Below are 15,638 nucleotides of genomic sequence, written 5' to 3' on the forward strand. Positions count from 1 at the left end.
CGCAAAAAGCTCCTAAAATGGTGTTTAATAACTATAACCTAGACGAAATAACCAAGTCCAAAACTAAATTGGAAACAAAATAGGCTTTAAAACCTGGAACACCCTCGCTACAGGCCTCGCGGCGCGAGGCAAAACGCGAGCTTCATCTCGCTGTAGCCCGTGCGACGCAAGCTCTATCGTGCGCTTTAATCCTTGCCTCGCCTGCTCTAACGCGAGCAAAGTAGATTGCTATGCCTGCTGCTGCTTCGATTCAATTTTGTTGCCTAGCATGTCCAATTCACGTTTTTGTTTCTTTTTTTCAATTGTTCTTTTTGTCTTCTTTTGATTTGTCTCTTTTGTCTTCCTTTGTAATGTTAAACTTTAATCCTTATATATCCACTAATTAAATAATCATAACTCCATTCTTGTAGTATATAAAATACACATAAAATTTTTACTTTACTCCCAATTTCGTCTTCAACTTACCTACACATAAAATAAACTCAATTAAGCACAAATATGTTATAGTTTCGCATTAAATCCCCAAAACGTAAGGTAAGTAATGCACTAAAAATATAGAATTATAGCCAAACATCAAGGACCATCAACTGGTCGCAAGGCCGATGGCTCATCTTGCCGTGAAATATTAGAGACTCTCGGAGACGACCCTTCAGCTTCCATCGTGATATTGGGAAGGGACATGCCCTCTGCGGCCTCAGCCGATGGTGGAATTCAGGCGGCGACTCGATGTCATCTTCGAGGACTATTGTCGCCATCTCACGGATGACGAAATTGCCTTTTACTGAATCCACAGCCCGGGCGACCCCATCACCGACACCTACCAATCTTATCTTACAGGGAACCAAATTCCCACCACTCGACGACAACTCTTCCTCCCCATCCACTAAACGATGCAAAGGAGAAGCCGGGAGCACTCCTCTCGATATACCTGCAGACGGAGAAGAAACTGATACGGAGGTAGCAGTAGGTATGGCTGACGAACGAGTAGACCTCGCTGCGGCAGAAGAACGAATAGAATCAAATGACCGAGAAGGCATAGCAGCAGTCATAGTAGGAACAAACTCCAAAGAAGAAGAAGCCTTCCTATTACGAAACGCAGGAGGAGGAGCCCTCGGGCTCCTCAAAGATCCTCGAACTGAAAAAGAAAGATTAGAGGTTGTCACTGCCGATAATAAACTATAGCGAGAAAGTGACCATGAGGTCAAAAGTAAAAATAAAAAATATATGAACTCACCGGCCAAGGAAGAAGTAGGCCCGAACTTCTTGAGAAAGCCCGTCCACTCACAAATCCCCATAATGTGAGGCAGAATCCGTCCAACCCAGTTGAAAATGTCCCTCACCAAAGGAGGAGGCACAACCTTGGCTGTACGAGGAAGAGACAAAATGTTAGAGCCTATGACTAGAAACAGACAAATCAAATGCCTTTCACGAAAAATGGATACTTACGAGCGTGATTCCAAGTCTCCGGAAAGTCGTCTGAGTTGGCTACCACGTCTTCGGTTCTGACAAAAAAGTAGCTGAGCCAAAACTGATGATTTGCTTTGTCGTCCATCTGCACCACCAAGCATTTACCTCCTCGGTGGTGAAGGTGCAACATCATCCCCTATAAAAGCTAAGGGCGAAGAGATGCATCAGATGGCGGAGTGTGACCTCGACCTCGACCTCGGCCAATTCCATGAATTTTGTGAGCATCCTAATAAGTTGTAGATGTACGGAGAGAGTTGGGTCAGGAAAATACCATAGTAGCGGCAAAATTCTCCCGCCAATGGGAGAAGGAGGAGAGTATAGATAACCTGAAAAGGATACGCATAGAACGCACAATATTTCGGGCGGTGGATTTGCACCACATCACGCCCTGCTAAAACCAGATCGATGTGGGCAGGAATGTTGAATTTTGCCCTAAGCTTAGCCAGATCGGCCCCTTTCATCACTGACTCCGAGACTTCGGGCTCACCTTCAGGCACCTTTAAAAAGTCGGATCTAACATTCTCACTACGAGGGATTATTTCCTCCACCGTAGAAAAATTCTCATCCTCAATGGCGACAAAGACACTATCAGCGTGAGGGGGCATAAACACTGCCAAAGGGATAGAGTCAGTTGCCATACCAGAACCAGAGGATACATTATCCATGTTGTTAAGAGAGGATATTCAAGCAAGGAAATGTTAGAAGCAACAAGAATCGCTAAAACCAGTAAGAAGATACGCGACAATGGAGGAAGGAGAAGAAGAAGAAGGCAAAGAATTTTGATAGGAAGAGCAAGTAGAAGGAAAATAAAAGTCATTACATCCCTATTTATAAGAATCCGAGCATCAAAACCAAGAAATTATGCTATCATTACCTGGAACTGGAGTCGAAAAGGCAGCCCCAATTGACAGTCGCATGAGAAACGACACAAAACATCGGGAAAAGGCGCCATAATGACGCACGATGTCATGGCGTCATTCTGGTGCGGAGGCGACACCCCCCAATAGTGCGTTCACGAAAGGTCACAATGTCATCTCGTCTGGAATATCACTGCTCGACTCGCTGGTCCAAGTCTGGCCAACCGCAACAAATAAAATTCGCCCATTAAGGTCGCCCGAGGTCGGCCTTAATAAGCGGAGGGACTAACTGTATGGGTCGAAATCTGTCTCAGTATTTGGTGGGAAGTTACTTCGAGAAAAGAGTCAGTCGAGGTCGACCAGGAGATGATGAAGCCTGTGGTCGAGATGCAGACGCAGGTCGATGTCGAGCACGACGAAAAGAACTGTAACGACTAATTTACTAGGGTAGGATATTAAAGAGAATATTCCTTTAGATATTCTTTGTACTTGTGTTATTAGGGTTTATTGGGGGTATGTCCCATATAAATAGGAAAAAAGACAGTAAATAAATATATGTGATATTCACTTGATAAGAACACTTTTTAGAAGATGAACCTCTCTCTCTCTAGCAAAGATACAAACATTACCTTTTCATCAAGATTCTTGCTTATATTATTCCATACTTTTTCATCAGATCTGAGAATAGTTTGAACATTCTAGGATTTATCTGTCACGCATCAATGTCAGGAGGAACAATCAACTAGCTCATTCATTATTAGGTAATTTATTTTTTCTATTTACTTAAATGTCATTTATTGTTATTTATTGCTAGTTACTCCTCCATTATTGCTCATACTTTTAGAATATTTAATGCATGATATTATTAATCCCCCATTGGATCAGCCCCACATTATCCGTATTTTCAAGATCCACATTTAGGAATATTATTATTAACTAGGTTTAACCCAACATTACATAAATATAAAGGTTTAACAGAAAGTTATACTTTTTGGTCAAACACCTACAGTTTAAAACAATTGGCATACCCTCAATGTGTGGTATTAGTATTTATAGTGCTCATCCTATTGATGGTGTATCAATTGACTAAAAATAGTAGTATCTACAAGATTAAGCATAATCAGCTCCAATATCTAATTAAAGGACATCCATCCTAGCAGCTGGTACCTCCAGAACAAATATACCCCCAGAAACTACAAGAACCTGGGCACATATATCATCACCTACTAAGTGTTCAAAGAGAAGCAACTCACAAGACTTGCAGCTCACTGCTGTCAATGCCTGCAATTCCCCAAAGATGAACAATGACCAACCCAAGCACCCTTTATTTCTAACTTGTTTGTTATTTTTTCCAGGTACAAGAGACAGATTCAAATTATTGATGCACTTGCAAAGTGTGGTACTAGCATCTCAGATGCTCAATCTCTTACAAGTGTACCAATCACCTTGGACCTGTCATAAGGATCCTGCAAATTTGTCACAACAGACAAACACTTCTAACAGGATCCTTCAGAGAACCCTCAGATTTTTCAACCCATCTACATAGCTTGTTACACCAATATGAAACTTTCAGAAGGACATTACTACACAAACCAGGACATCAACACCTAACCACCAACATCCAACGCCTTATTCTTCAACTCACCAACAGAAAGTTTCTGCCCAAATGGATACTTTCAGACACTAGCACCAACCTGCCTCTTCTGCAGGCATTCAGCAGGACACACCTAGGGGCCCAACCTAGTTATCATATACTTCCCTATCAGCTCACAGAAGCAAAAATTTACAGGATGCATCAGCTCACTCAGCTCCAGGTCACCAGTTAAACCTGCATGCTCCAAAGTATTCTAGATGAAAGAAGCAGGTATTTGCTTACTCTCTTCTGTCGAAAATATCATTCAGCAACAGCAGTTCTGCCCAGTTACATGGGTCATTTTGATAGCTACCTTCAACTTGGCTTTCTTTGGCCTCAATGTTAGAACTAAGTTGAAGATAGTTTATAGCACACTCGTCTATTTTTTGCCATACTCCATAGGAGAAATCTACATTTACTCTAGATGTAGGTCTTGTTATATATGGAAGATGACCTTCCTACTCATCTGTTTCGTTGATTTAGGATCATTTGTGCATTTTTTTATAGTTGACCTGGACTCACTTCACATTGTTTTTGTATACACAATTGTCTATCACTTAAGAATAGGCAATTGATACATCATCATAGGCCTAACTCATCAAATTTCAGGATTTACTTGGTCGTCATGCTTGGAGGACCAAGTGTATATCCGTCATAATTTTGGAGGTAAGGTTCATGTCCCCCTCCTTTGTTGTACTTTACTCTCTATATATATGAAAACTAATCCTAGGCGCAACGCCTAGTGGAATTTAATAAAAAAATATATATTATAATATAATGGAAAAAAATGAAAACCAAAAATGCTAAACCTAGACAAGAGAAAGGTTGAAACGTAAGTAGCCAACCAAAAAAAAAAGTGGAAAGGCAAGTATCATGGTAAAAGTTAAAGATAGCTATAAAAATAACGGAAAGTAAAACTTGAATATTTATGTTATAATCAATAATATGTGTATTGTGTAACTTAGTATGTATTTCGGTAAGATATCGGTATTTTATTTTTAAATACCGAATACTAGACCTAATACCAATATTTTTTAAAACTTAAACTAAATACCATATCAAATATCAAATAACAAAATTTTCGGTTTCGATATGGTGTGGCTACATATTAACAAATGTCCAAAAAAAGGGGTGAAATTCAAAAATAGCTAGATTTACAAGTGGTAATTGAAAAATAATCACAGTTTCAAAAGTAATCGAAATTTAGTCACTTTTCATGTAAAGACAAAAAATGAGTGAAAACATTATTTAAAATCCGAAAAATATTTCAGCATAATATACTGGAGTTCGAATTTTTTATATGTGAACTTCCAGTATAATACACTGGAGTTCCAACATATTATGCTGGACCAGTATATTATGTTGGAACTTTTCGTGTGCTGGAGTTAAAGTTCATACACAGGTGCACCAATCTTCAGTATATTACGCTGTAACTTTTTGTGTTGCAGCAAAATAGTGACTATTTTTTAATAATTTTACAAACGTTTACTATTTTTCAATTACCGGTCCGAAAACTGGCTAGCCCGTGCTATTTTCACAAAAACCAGTCATCCGGGCCAAGTTTTACAAAAAAGAGACCAAATCAATCAGGTGTGGATCGAGCCCACCCAATTATTTTCACTTTTAGGCCCACCCAATTTGGCGGCCCAACTGCATCTGCAACTTCGCCAGAGTCGGTAATGAGAAGCATCTACACGAACTATTCGGTTAGTTTTTGACAAAAGCATCCAGGAACAGGGGCATAGCTAGATTCCGAATTCTCGCTGAGCTCAAAAAAGGAAAAGAGGAGATTGATCGTGAAATCGGCAAAGAAAGATGCCGCCGAAGAAAATGGGAGTAAATAGTAAAGCCGAAGCGGCTAGGGCTCGGAAGGGCGCCGCCGAATCCGAACGCAAAGACCGTGAAACTCGAGAAAAAGAAGAGCAGTATTGGCGCGAAGCCGAGGGAGCGAAGTCACGTGCCGCCAAAAAACGCGAAGAAGAAGCCGAGAAGCGAGCCGAGGGCGCAGCGAAGAAAGCGGAAGTACGGAGGCTTGCCGAGCTGGAGGAGAAAGAGCTCGAGAAGTCGATGAAGAAGCCGGATAAGAAAGCCAATCGCGTCTCGATTCCAGTACCGAAGGTGACCGAGGCGGAGCTACGGCGGAGGAAGGAGGGGGAGCAAGTGGTGTTAGCGAAGAAGGCGGAGGAGGAGAAGCGGAGGCAGAGCCGTATGGCGGCGGAGGAGGAATATGAAAAAATGGTTCTTGTAACTAATAGGAATCGTGATGATTCAATTATTGAGGCTAGTACTGTGGATGATGCCATTGCTTCATTGGCTATTTCAGATAGTTTGCCACCTGATAGGCATCCTGAGAAGAGACTCAGAGCTGCCTTTAAGGTATTTCTCAGTAGCTTTTTGCTTGCGGTTCTATTTATAACTTTAATGATAAAGAGTCTCCGCTTAATGCTGAATGCTGATTGCATTTCATAGTACCCCGAAAAAAAGAAAAAAATCATTCTTTTTGTTGGAAAGCAATGGACGAATAAAGCATTATGATATAGAGGATACATATACAGAATATCTTATGGTTACCCACCCGGTGTTCGGTACTTGCTTTGGACGGACTAATCCGGAATAGTCCCACTTTGGGGGTGAAGCTCCCTGCCAAAGCCGACTCTATTCCGAGGGTTCGAACTCGAGACCTCTGGTTAAGGGTAGAAGAATACTTATTACCCACACAACCTTTTTGGTAATATCAACTAGTTTGGTATTGTGCGTAGTTGATTGATTATGGATTTATGTTATAGTAATTTTTCAAGAAAAGAAGCTGATCCCTCTTATTTGGAAGTTTTCTTTAGCATGTACAACTTAATCTTATGCTGGATCTTCTAGGCAATAGATGACTATTTATTTATATGATAATTGCATAAAATGTTCTCAATATGTTACTTTCTGATTTTGCACTAGCATAATTAAGGTTGTATTACACATTTTTATTTCGAGTGTTAATTCTGGTACTTGCAGGCTTTTGAGGAGGCCGAGCTTCGTGTTCTAAAGGAGGAAAAACCAGGTCTGACACACACTCAGTATAAAGACTTGATTTGGAAGCTATGGAAGAAGTCTCCGGACAATCCTCTTAACCAGGTACTTTAGCTTCATGAAGTTTGGATTAAATTGATAATAGAGGGGTCATAATTTTGGACTTTTTTTCCGAATAATCTTTATGTTTGTTTTCATTTTATAAATGGTTTTTATGCGTAGTTCCCTGGTATTGGTCTACAGTACACGAGTAGTGTAGGTCAGAATTGAATAATCCTTGATGAATCGTTGGGTGATTACCATACCAAAGTTAGCGTATTTAATGAAATCTTCTCTACTAATTATGTGACATTGGCCAATCTTGAAGTTCCCAACACATTCCAGGAGCTTGTGAAGGTTGACGTTGGATTTGATTGCTGAAAGTAGGAATAGCCAAAGCTAAATGTTTCGAACTGAGGTTTTTAGATGGAAATAATGTTCACCACCTTCTCAATTAACAATTTCAGGCTCATGCAACTGATTATTCAAATTGTCCGAGTTCATTTCCAAATTGTATGCCGGTGTGTTTTCATTTTATTTGGTTTATGTGGTGGTTGGATCTGTTATTCCAGCTTCTGGATGTTCTCATTCTATCACTAGCTTCAAGGTTGCTTTAAAGTTTAATTGCTTTTCCTTTTGGATGCGTGGAGTTCATTTCTAGTGAAACATTGAATCACACTTGAGGAAACATGAATACATTGGACAATATTGCTGGATCTTTGAGATGAAAAAATCATTTTGCTGGGCATCTGGCTGCATGTTTACATATCGGCAATATGATATGTAGGTTTATTTTAACATGACTGTAGTTTCATTTAATTGATTAACTGAAATATAAATAATGTAAGAAACTAAGAATATGAAAATGATTGATGAACAAATCAATATGCATAAAAAAAACCAAATACATATGTTGGAATATCTTTGTAATTGATATCTCATTTATTTATCAACTTTTTATTCATTTTTATTGTGTTTTTTATTTTATTTTATTTTATTTTTGCATGAGTGCATTTTCTACTTTTAGGTGTAGTTTAAGCCTTTAAGGTAAAAACTAACCCGCACCCAGTGCGCTAAAATATACTCTCTCCGTTTCAATTTATGTGATGCTATTTGACTGTCACAGAGTTTAAGAAAAAAGAGAGACATTTGAACTTGTGTTGTAACATGAGCACATACATTTTGTGTGGCTATAAATTATTGCATAAAGGTAAATTATTTTCAAATATGGAAAGAGGTCATTATTTTTGGCACGGACTAAAAAGGAAATAGATTCACATAAATTGAAGCGGAGGGAGTACTAATTTAGCATAGTTAAGTCATAAATTAAGGTGAGATATGATTTAGTGATAAGAGTTTATGTGGAAATGTATCATGTTTACGGTAAATTAGTACATGGTTAAGTCATAAATTATTGTGAGATATGGTTTAGTGATAAGAGTTTGTGTGAAGACATGTCATGTATTCCTTGGATTGGTGTAAACACCATGTAAACTAAGACCATCTCTGACAAAAAACTCGGAGCCTAAAGAGAAGAGAGTTCAATCTACAAGAAGCTGGCTAGAGGAGAATAACCCTTTCCGTGTTTTTGTTCTTCAAATGACACTAAAGGAGAGTAATTCCTTTCGGCTAATGGACATACTGCTCCAGTTTTTCCGGTGGATCCATCCTATCCCTAAGAATGGAATGAACGAAGTTAACCTATATGAGAGTGGGGAATACAGACCAAAAATCAACTTACCACTTCTGATGTCTCACGATTCTGCCAGTTTAGAAGCTAAGGAGGACTGGGGTTGCTAATTCAGAAAAGTGACAACTAAAAAATGTTTACATGATGAGAATTGGCTGTAAAACTAATAGGTACATAGTATTGCTTAGACTTCATATTTTTCTTATGACTTGATTACTTGTCACTTTCTTTTTGTGACATGTGTTTAAATACTAAAAGTAAAAGAAGTTGAAGTAGAAGATTCCTACAAATATCATGGTTTTGGCTCTCTGGTTTATTTAACCTTTTTTTAAATCTGTAAAGGGTAATTTTATTAATTAGCAGCATTAACTGTATGCTGGGCAGCATGTATAGTAAGCTACATTACTTGTTATGTGCTGTGCTAAAAAAATCAACCATTGCATCTACATCATTAATTGAATGATATACATCTATATTTTACTATAATGCAGATTTATTTCTGATCTCGAAAAGCCTTGCTTTTCTTTTTCTGGTCTATTTTTACCCTCACGACAACAATTCTAGTGATATTAAGGAGTCTATAAATAGTTTTGGGCAAAGCTAAACCCCTCGATTATGTTTCCCTCAGCATTGATTTTTAAATTGGATGTAGATCGGTGTATAATAAATTGACTTCTCAAAGCTTTAATTCTACTGGAAACAGTCTCTCTACCTTCACAAGGTAGGAGCAGGGGCGGACCCACGTGCTACTAAGCGGGTTCAACTGAACCCGCTTCGTCAAAAAATAATACTGTGTATATTAGTAAATTTCTGGAAAAAATAGTATAAGGAATAGAATTGAACCCACTTGACATGTACACTCTCTCTGTAAAAGTGGACGCGTGGGTTCAAAATTTTCAATGAGGTCATGTGTTCGAACCCGACTTTCACATTGTGAATATTTTGCTCTTTTATTTTTCTTCCCTTTTTGTATTTTCATAGAAGATGTGCTACAACAGTGGGCCTAGAAAGCTTGCAGGTCAAATTAACCCCAACTTCATTCAAATGTCCAATGTCTTCTATTTGTCTTTTCCTATTTCACTTTATATTTTTTTCTAATTAAATTTAATAAAATTACTCTCAAGTTTATTTTACTTCAAAATTAAACCCTTCTATAAAGTAAATTTTCATTATCTCTTTCATAAATTTTGCTAAAACATGCAATTATTTTTATTTGATGAAATTATTTATATTTTCTTAGAGTTAATAAATTTTAAATTATTTAAATTAATTTAGTTGTTAAAATTTAACAGATCTTGAATTTGCTGAAACAAGATTTGTTAAAAATAGATAAATTGTTTAAAAAATAGAAGTAAATAGGTTTTTTGTACATTTTTAAGAATATGTGCGGACTTAGTTAAAAATATAGAGGCTCCAAATTTAAAATGACTTCATTTTAAGATCACGTTATGAATGAAAATGACAATAAAAAACAAAAAGAAAGATGTGACCAAATCCTACTGGTCGTGCCCGACACCGCTTATACTATTGATTATCGTCGTCTTAGACTGAACCCGCTTGCATAAAATCCTGGGTCCGCCACTGGGTAGGAGTAAGACCTGCATACATACTACCCTCCCCCGATCCCACTTGTGGGAGCACACTGGGTATGTTGTTGTTAAAGCTTTAATTTCCATGTAAGAGACATTTGAAGAGCTTTGCTGAATGATCAAGTGTCAATGGTCACAGTTTTGATTTGCAGGCTATAGATGCTGGATAATTCACGTAGTTGGGGCTCTTAAGTTTCTCCTAATATATTGTCATGTTTAATTGTTTGCAGTCCTTATAACAGAGTATTGCTTGATCTTTTGATCTTAAGTTTGTGCAGATTGCAGATAAATCTTAGGTGCACTTTGTGCTGATGTGGTGGCAATAGGTCCTATGGACCGAGAAAGGGGCTGCAGCTGTGGGGATATGTTGATGGTATATAGTGTGACCTGATTGGTGTTGAAAGTCTTCTGCCACAGATGTTTGGGGTGTGCTTATAGTATGTTGCTTCTGGTTGGAGTGTAACGCTTCCTAATTAGATACTATACTCCTGTGTATTATCACTAAATTAATGTCTGCACCACAGTACTCATGGTGTTTTTCTGTCATTTTACTGTAAATAACGTACTAGTACTAAATAAGTCCTCAGTTTTTGACAGTGCATAATACACTCAATAGGTTTTTGACCCTTTTTAGAAGCAAAGGGTAAAAGAAAGGAATGTAATCGGATGTATGAAGGGAAAATGTGCGAAGGCATCAGATAATTTCCTGTTTAGTAGCCGGAATGCTCAACTCTATGATTATATTTCCCATATCTTTTATCTCTCCATTGTAAATAGACATGACTCTGGTCAATTGACTTATATTCAATTGGTTGTGAAATGCCTATTTTACCTTGATTTTGCTTTGGGGAGTCAAAGAAGTCAGAAATCTGGAGAGGAGTACGGATCATTGTGTTTTTACTGTTAGGCTAGGTTGATTAGAGGTTAAGGTATCTTTACTTGGGTGTAAATCTTGATTCTTTTGGTGTTAAAGTACTTTGTGGAGTTGATGCTTGAGAACAAATAAAGGGTTAGAGAAACTCATATTAGAAAGAGTTTCTATGTTCGGCATGTATCACATAAGTTAAAGGGACATTAAAGGGAGAGCCCAATTGGTGCTTTTTCACGTAGAGGAGTTGGTGTAAGCCATTGTCCTGTTGCATTTATGTGATTTGATACACAACGTACATTTGGTGCATATCAAACTTCGTTTTATTGCATCATGTGCAGAATTTGCCGAAGTATCCTTGATGCATGCCTGGAGAACATCTTTCACGTGTTTGAGGGTTTCATCTGTTAATCCTTGGTAGTACTATATTCCGATAACGATAATTTCAAACTACTTGAATCTCTCTCTTTCTCTTCCTTTTTCTGAGAGCAAACTATTTATCGTTATGAGAATGGTATTGATATTTACATTTTTGATAATGATGATGTCTCGGTTAACTTGTGCGCATATAACTTTGTCCATCAAAGCTTAGGCAAATAGAAAGAAATTATTTTAATTTGTCTAGAATATGATCTGGCTCTGGTCTTAAATATCATTGATATTTATACATAATTTAGAAGTATGCTACTATGGCACCAAGGTGAATGCATTCAAAATTTCATGCCTTGTCATTGGTTACATTGTGATATCTGAAGGTGGAGAAATGGTTCACAGGTTATAAAATTGGAAGTTCATTAAAACTCTTATAAATGAAGTGTCGGCACATTGCAAGCGAGTTGAATTTTGTCTAATTCTGTACCTATCAACCTTATAGTAAATGTTAATACCAACCTACTGGAATTTATTGTGAAGGTCCACAAATCACATCAGCTGGCATAACTAAAATGTTTGGCACAATTTAGGTAACTTAAAACTTAAAAGCACCTCCATGGGCACTCTGACAACAATTCAAAATTTAAACTTGACACCCTCAACTTTTATGTTCTCAATGGGTTTAGATTTTAATATTTCTTGAAGTTCAGTGATTTTTTTTCACATATATATCTCTATACTCAATATAAAAATGCCAGATTCGGACTGTTGATTATATATAGCATCCACCACTCTCTAGCAACGTCCGGTCAATTGGCAATGGGATGCTGGGATTGCCCATGAGTATGTACAATGTTTGGTCGTTCAAGTGCCAAAGGAGGAATTTCCTCACTCCTGAGAAGCAGGAGAGTGCCCAAGGCCAAGAAGCGAACACTTGTGGTTGGTCTCAAATCCGACAACATCAGCAGCAGAGAAATGCTGCTTCGTTTGCTCACCTCAGTTGTAATGCCCGGAGACTATGTGCTGGCAGTTCATGTACATGAACCTAATTGTATTTTTGATCCAAATACTTTTCACAGGCATGAGGATCTCTGCAAATCCAAGCAGGTCATTTTACATTCCAAAGTTACACTTGACATATTGCTTATTCCCACCAATTGGTTGCTGATTCCATAGTTGTACAATTTTCTTTTAGGTGGATTTTCAAATCAAGGTTTGTGTAGGAGAGTCGTATATAAGTGAGCTGAGTAATCAAGTACGTATAAACTTTGCCACAATGCTTGCCGTCGGATGTAGCAGCCCCTGGTATACATAGTTCCTCTCCTATTTGCTTACAGGGACCGTTTTGATGGTTCCTCTCCCTCTATTTGTCTCATTTTGACTTTTGATGTTCAAGTCCAGTGATCAGATTGTTGGCAAACTTTTGAAAGAGTTGCCTCCTACTTGCTTACTTCTTGTAATGGATAAGGGAGGAAAAGTCCTACTCCAGAAGCCGGGGACTTCACAAGAAGGTGCTCCAATTAAAGTTCTACATTCATCTGAGTCCTCTCTGTCAGCTTCCAGCAGCTCTACAGAGTCGAAAAATAAGTATTTGATTCAAAAATCTTTGTCAATGCCGTGTTCCTCAACATCAACGTCATCACAGCCGACTGAAAATGCAACTTTTCCTAGGACCAGGAAATATTTGCAGCACAAAAATACTGCAGCTAAGAATCTGTTTCAGAGGTTAGCTTACTTAGAGATAATTTGCTGTACCAGACGCTTCACAATTGATGAACTTAGATGTGCAACAGATAACTTCAGTCCCAATCTGTTGACTGGAGAGGGTGGTCATAGTAGAGTCTATCGATCCAATCTCGATAATGGCCAGGTTGCAGCAGTGAAAGTCCTTAAAAACACACAATATTCCGAAGATGATCTGTTCGGGGAAGTTGAAATATTGAGCAATCTGAAACACGAGAACATAATTCAGCTTGTCGGTTACTGTTACAGTAAGGATATGCGAGCAATAGTGTATAATCTACTGAAGGACAGTTTGAAGCAAAGGCTTAAACAGCTTAATTGGAACACAAGGTTGCAAGTTGCTATAGGAGTGGCAAGGGGATTAGAATACCTCCATTCTCAAACCCCTCCTATCATTCACAGAGATGTGAAATCATCAAACATTCTCTTATCTGGCGATTGCCGCCCACAAGTAAGTATCTTATTAGCTCGGTTTCCTACATTAGATGGCTTCTCATATTCATAGCCTGTTTTTGTGTTTCACTGATTGCCATTGTAAAACTATGCTATAGGAAGATGCTCGCTGACTAGTTTAAGAGATGTTAGGATTATCCAATTCCTCTTCTTTTGGTTTTTGCCCTCATAACTATGATAAACCGTTTAAGCATACCTAAGGTATATTTGGGACCCTTAAAGATAAATAATGACGATGATATGAGTTGATCTTAAAGAAAGAAGCGAGAATTCGTATAGCCGACCCAAACTTGTTCGGGTCTGAGGCGTAGTCTATGTTGTTGCTAATGATAAAAAACGACAGAATGCTGCTTGCATACATTACTTGGTGAATTCTAAATCTAGTAGTTGCGTTTAGGCCAAATTAGTGAAGACTGGATTGGTCCCGACTTCAAAAATATTTTATGCACGTCCACTGCCTAGTTGCTCAATTTGATAAGCTATGATGATATAATTTCTACATCCGCTTTTGTTACACTTGATGATTTTTGAAGCTGAAACGTAGATATCAGATTTTGGAGCAGCAGTTATACACCAGCAAAATCAGCAAGATTCAGCTTATGTGAAACCAGTTCACGTTGTTGGGACATTTGGATACCTAGCGCCTGAGTACATAATGTATGGCAAAGTTGATGAAAAGATAGATGTATACTCTTACGGGGTAGTCCTGTTGGAATTGATCACAGGGAAAGAGGCCATCCAAATAGACCTGGAATCTCATCATGAAAGCTTAGTGCTGTGGGTAATAATACGAAGAATGTATGCCTACTTCAAAAGATAAAACGATGTCAATGATTTTGACTCTAGATAATGTGAATTGCAGGCGAGGTCTCTACTCAGTTTTGGTCTTTGTGATCTTCTTGTTGATCCTGACTTAAGCGAGAACTACAACAAAGATGAGATGAAAACAATGATGCTTGCAGCACGGCTCTGCCTCCTGCATTCATCTTCAAGGAGGCCAACAATGAAAACAGTAAGTCCTTTTGTTTGGTCTTATACTTTTTTTTAAAAACATTTCCTTCATATTGACTTCATTTCAACAGCATGCAAAGATTTTGGATATTGCTTCTAATTTTCTTGATCAGTAAAGTAAAATTTTATCGATTATATCAAGCTCTAAGAACGTGCTGTAACATTTAGAGCAAAATGCAAAACAAGGCATATTCCATTTATCTTTGTAGGAATTCTAAGATCTGACAAAGTTTCCGCCTCATTTACAAATCGCATTCTACACCAAAAGAAAGCAAATGTAAATAATTAAATTTGCTTCTCATATTTACAAACTTAACATACAAAAGTGGCATAAACTAGCAGAGATATTCTTAAGTTTGTGAAGTCATGATGATGGAAACCTAAATTAGTTGCCACTATCGAAGTTTATGAATGATGCTAAAAATAACACGAATGGTGCTGAAATAGAACGGAAGATTTTGAATTTGCTGGTGTGCAGATTCTGCGTTTGTTTGAGGAGCCAGAGCACTGGTTAGAGCTGCAGAGAAAGAGAGAAGAGCTTCTGGATGGAATTGGTTCAAAAGATGAATGTTGCTTGTGCAGATGTTACGGATCAGATTCTGATGAGACCATGTTCTTGGAGGATAGCTAATCATATGTTCTTGAGTTTTCCACGATATATTGGAATGTACATACTGGGTTTTTGGTGTTCACCAATACAACCATTCGTTCTCAACCCGGTCACTAAATAAAAAGGAAGAAAAGAGAGAAGAGAATTAAAGAAACCATTTCTTTAGGAGATTGTAGTTCTATGTCAAAGTGATATTTGAGTACCAATAGACATGTCTTCATTATGTTGTCGGACATTATTCTTCAAGTGTAAGCTCTACGTTGTAGTCCTTATAGTTCTTTTCTTTCT

General features: G+C 38.0%; 2 protein-coding genes across 3 annotated transcripts; both read left to right on the plus strand.

The window, feature by feature from the left end:
• Positions 1 to 5,666: 5,666 nt before the first annotated feature.
• On the plus strand, positions 5,667 to 11,006 carry LOC104120774 (uncharacterized). The gene is made up of 3 exons (XM_009632612.4): positions 5,667 to 6,333; positions 6,961 to 7,080; positions 10,572 to 11,006. Exons 1-3 carry the CDS (start codon positions 5,773 to 5,775, stop codon positions 10,587 to 10,589), a joined length of 699 nt encoding a protein of 232 aa, XP_009630907.1. The 5' UTR covers positions 5,667 to 5,772; the 3' UTR covers positions 10,590 to 11,006.
• Positions 11,007 to 12,127: 1,121 nt separating this feature from the next.
• LOC104120773 (PTI1-like tyrosine-protein kinase 2) lies at positions 12,128 to 15,620 on the plus strand. 2 transcript variants are annotated; one of them, XM_009632610.4, is made up of 6 exons: positions 12,128 to 12,640; positions 12,729 to 12,838; positions 12,935 to 13,727; positions 14,274 to 14,510; positions 14,592 to 14,741; positions 15,196 to 15,620. In XM_009632610.4, the coding sequence occupies exons 1-6, from the start codon at positions 12,386 to 12,388 to the stop codon at positions 15,253 to 15,255; spliced, it is 1,605 nt and encodes a 534-aa protein (XP_009630905.1). In that variant the 5' UTR covers positions 12,128 to 12,385; the 3' UTR covers positions 15,256 to 15,620. The 2 variants fall into 2 exon arrangements, with proteins under 2 accessions (XP_009630905.1, XP_009630904.1); XM_009632609.4 differs by having other exon boundaries at positions 12,134 to 12,640; positions 15,219 to 15,620.
• The last annotated feature ends 18 nt before the right edge of the window (positions 15,621 to 15,638 follow it).

Source organism: Nicotiana tomentosiformis, chromosome 1, assembly GCF_000390325.3.
Source record: "Nicotiana tomentosiformis chromosome 1, ASM39032v3, whole genome shotgun sequence".
Lineage (NCBI taxonomy): Eukaryota > Viridiplantae > Streptophyta > Magnoliopsida > Solanales > Solanaceae > Nicotiana > Nicotiana tomentosiformis.

Bases quoted from the DNA above. Each gene is read 5' to 3' on its own strand.
- LOC104120774 (XM_009632612.4), top strand. From the start codon at position 5,773: ATGCCGCCGAAGAAAATGGGAGTAAATAGTAAAGCCGAAGCGGCTAGG. The intron at 6,334-6,960 runs GTATTTCTCAGT...TGGTACTTGCAG, and splicing joins GACTCAGAGCTGCCTTTAAG to GCTTTTGAGGAGGCCGAGCT.
- LOC104120773 (XM_009632609.4), top strand. From the start codon at position 12,386: ATGTTTGGTCGTTCAAGTGCCAAAGGAGGAATTTCCTCACTCCTGAGA. The intron at 12,641-12,728 runs GTCATTTTACAT...ATTTTCTTTTAG, and splicing joins ATCTCTGCAAATCCAAGCAG to GTGGATTTTCAAATCAAGGT. The intron at 13,728-14,273 runs GTAAGTATCTTA...GCTGAAACGTAG, and splicing joins CTGGCGATTGCCGCCCACAA to ATATCAGATTTTGGAGCAGC.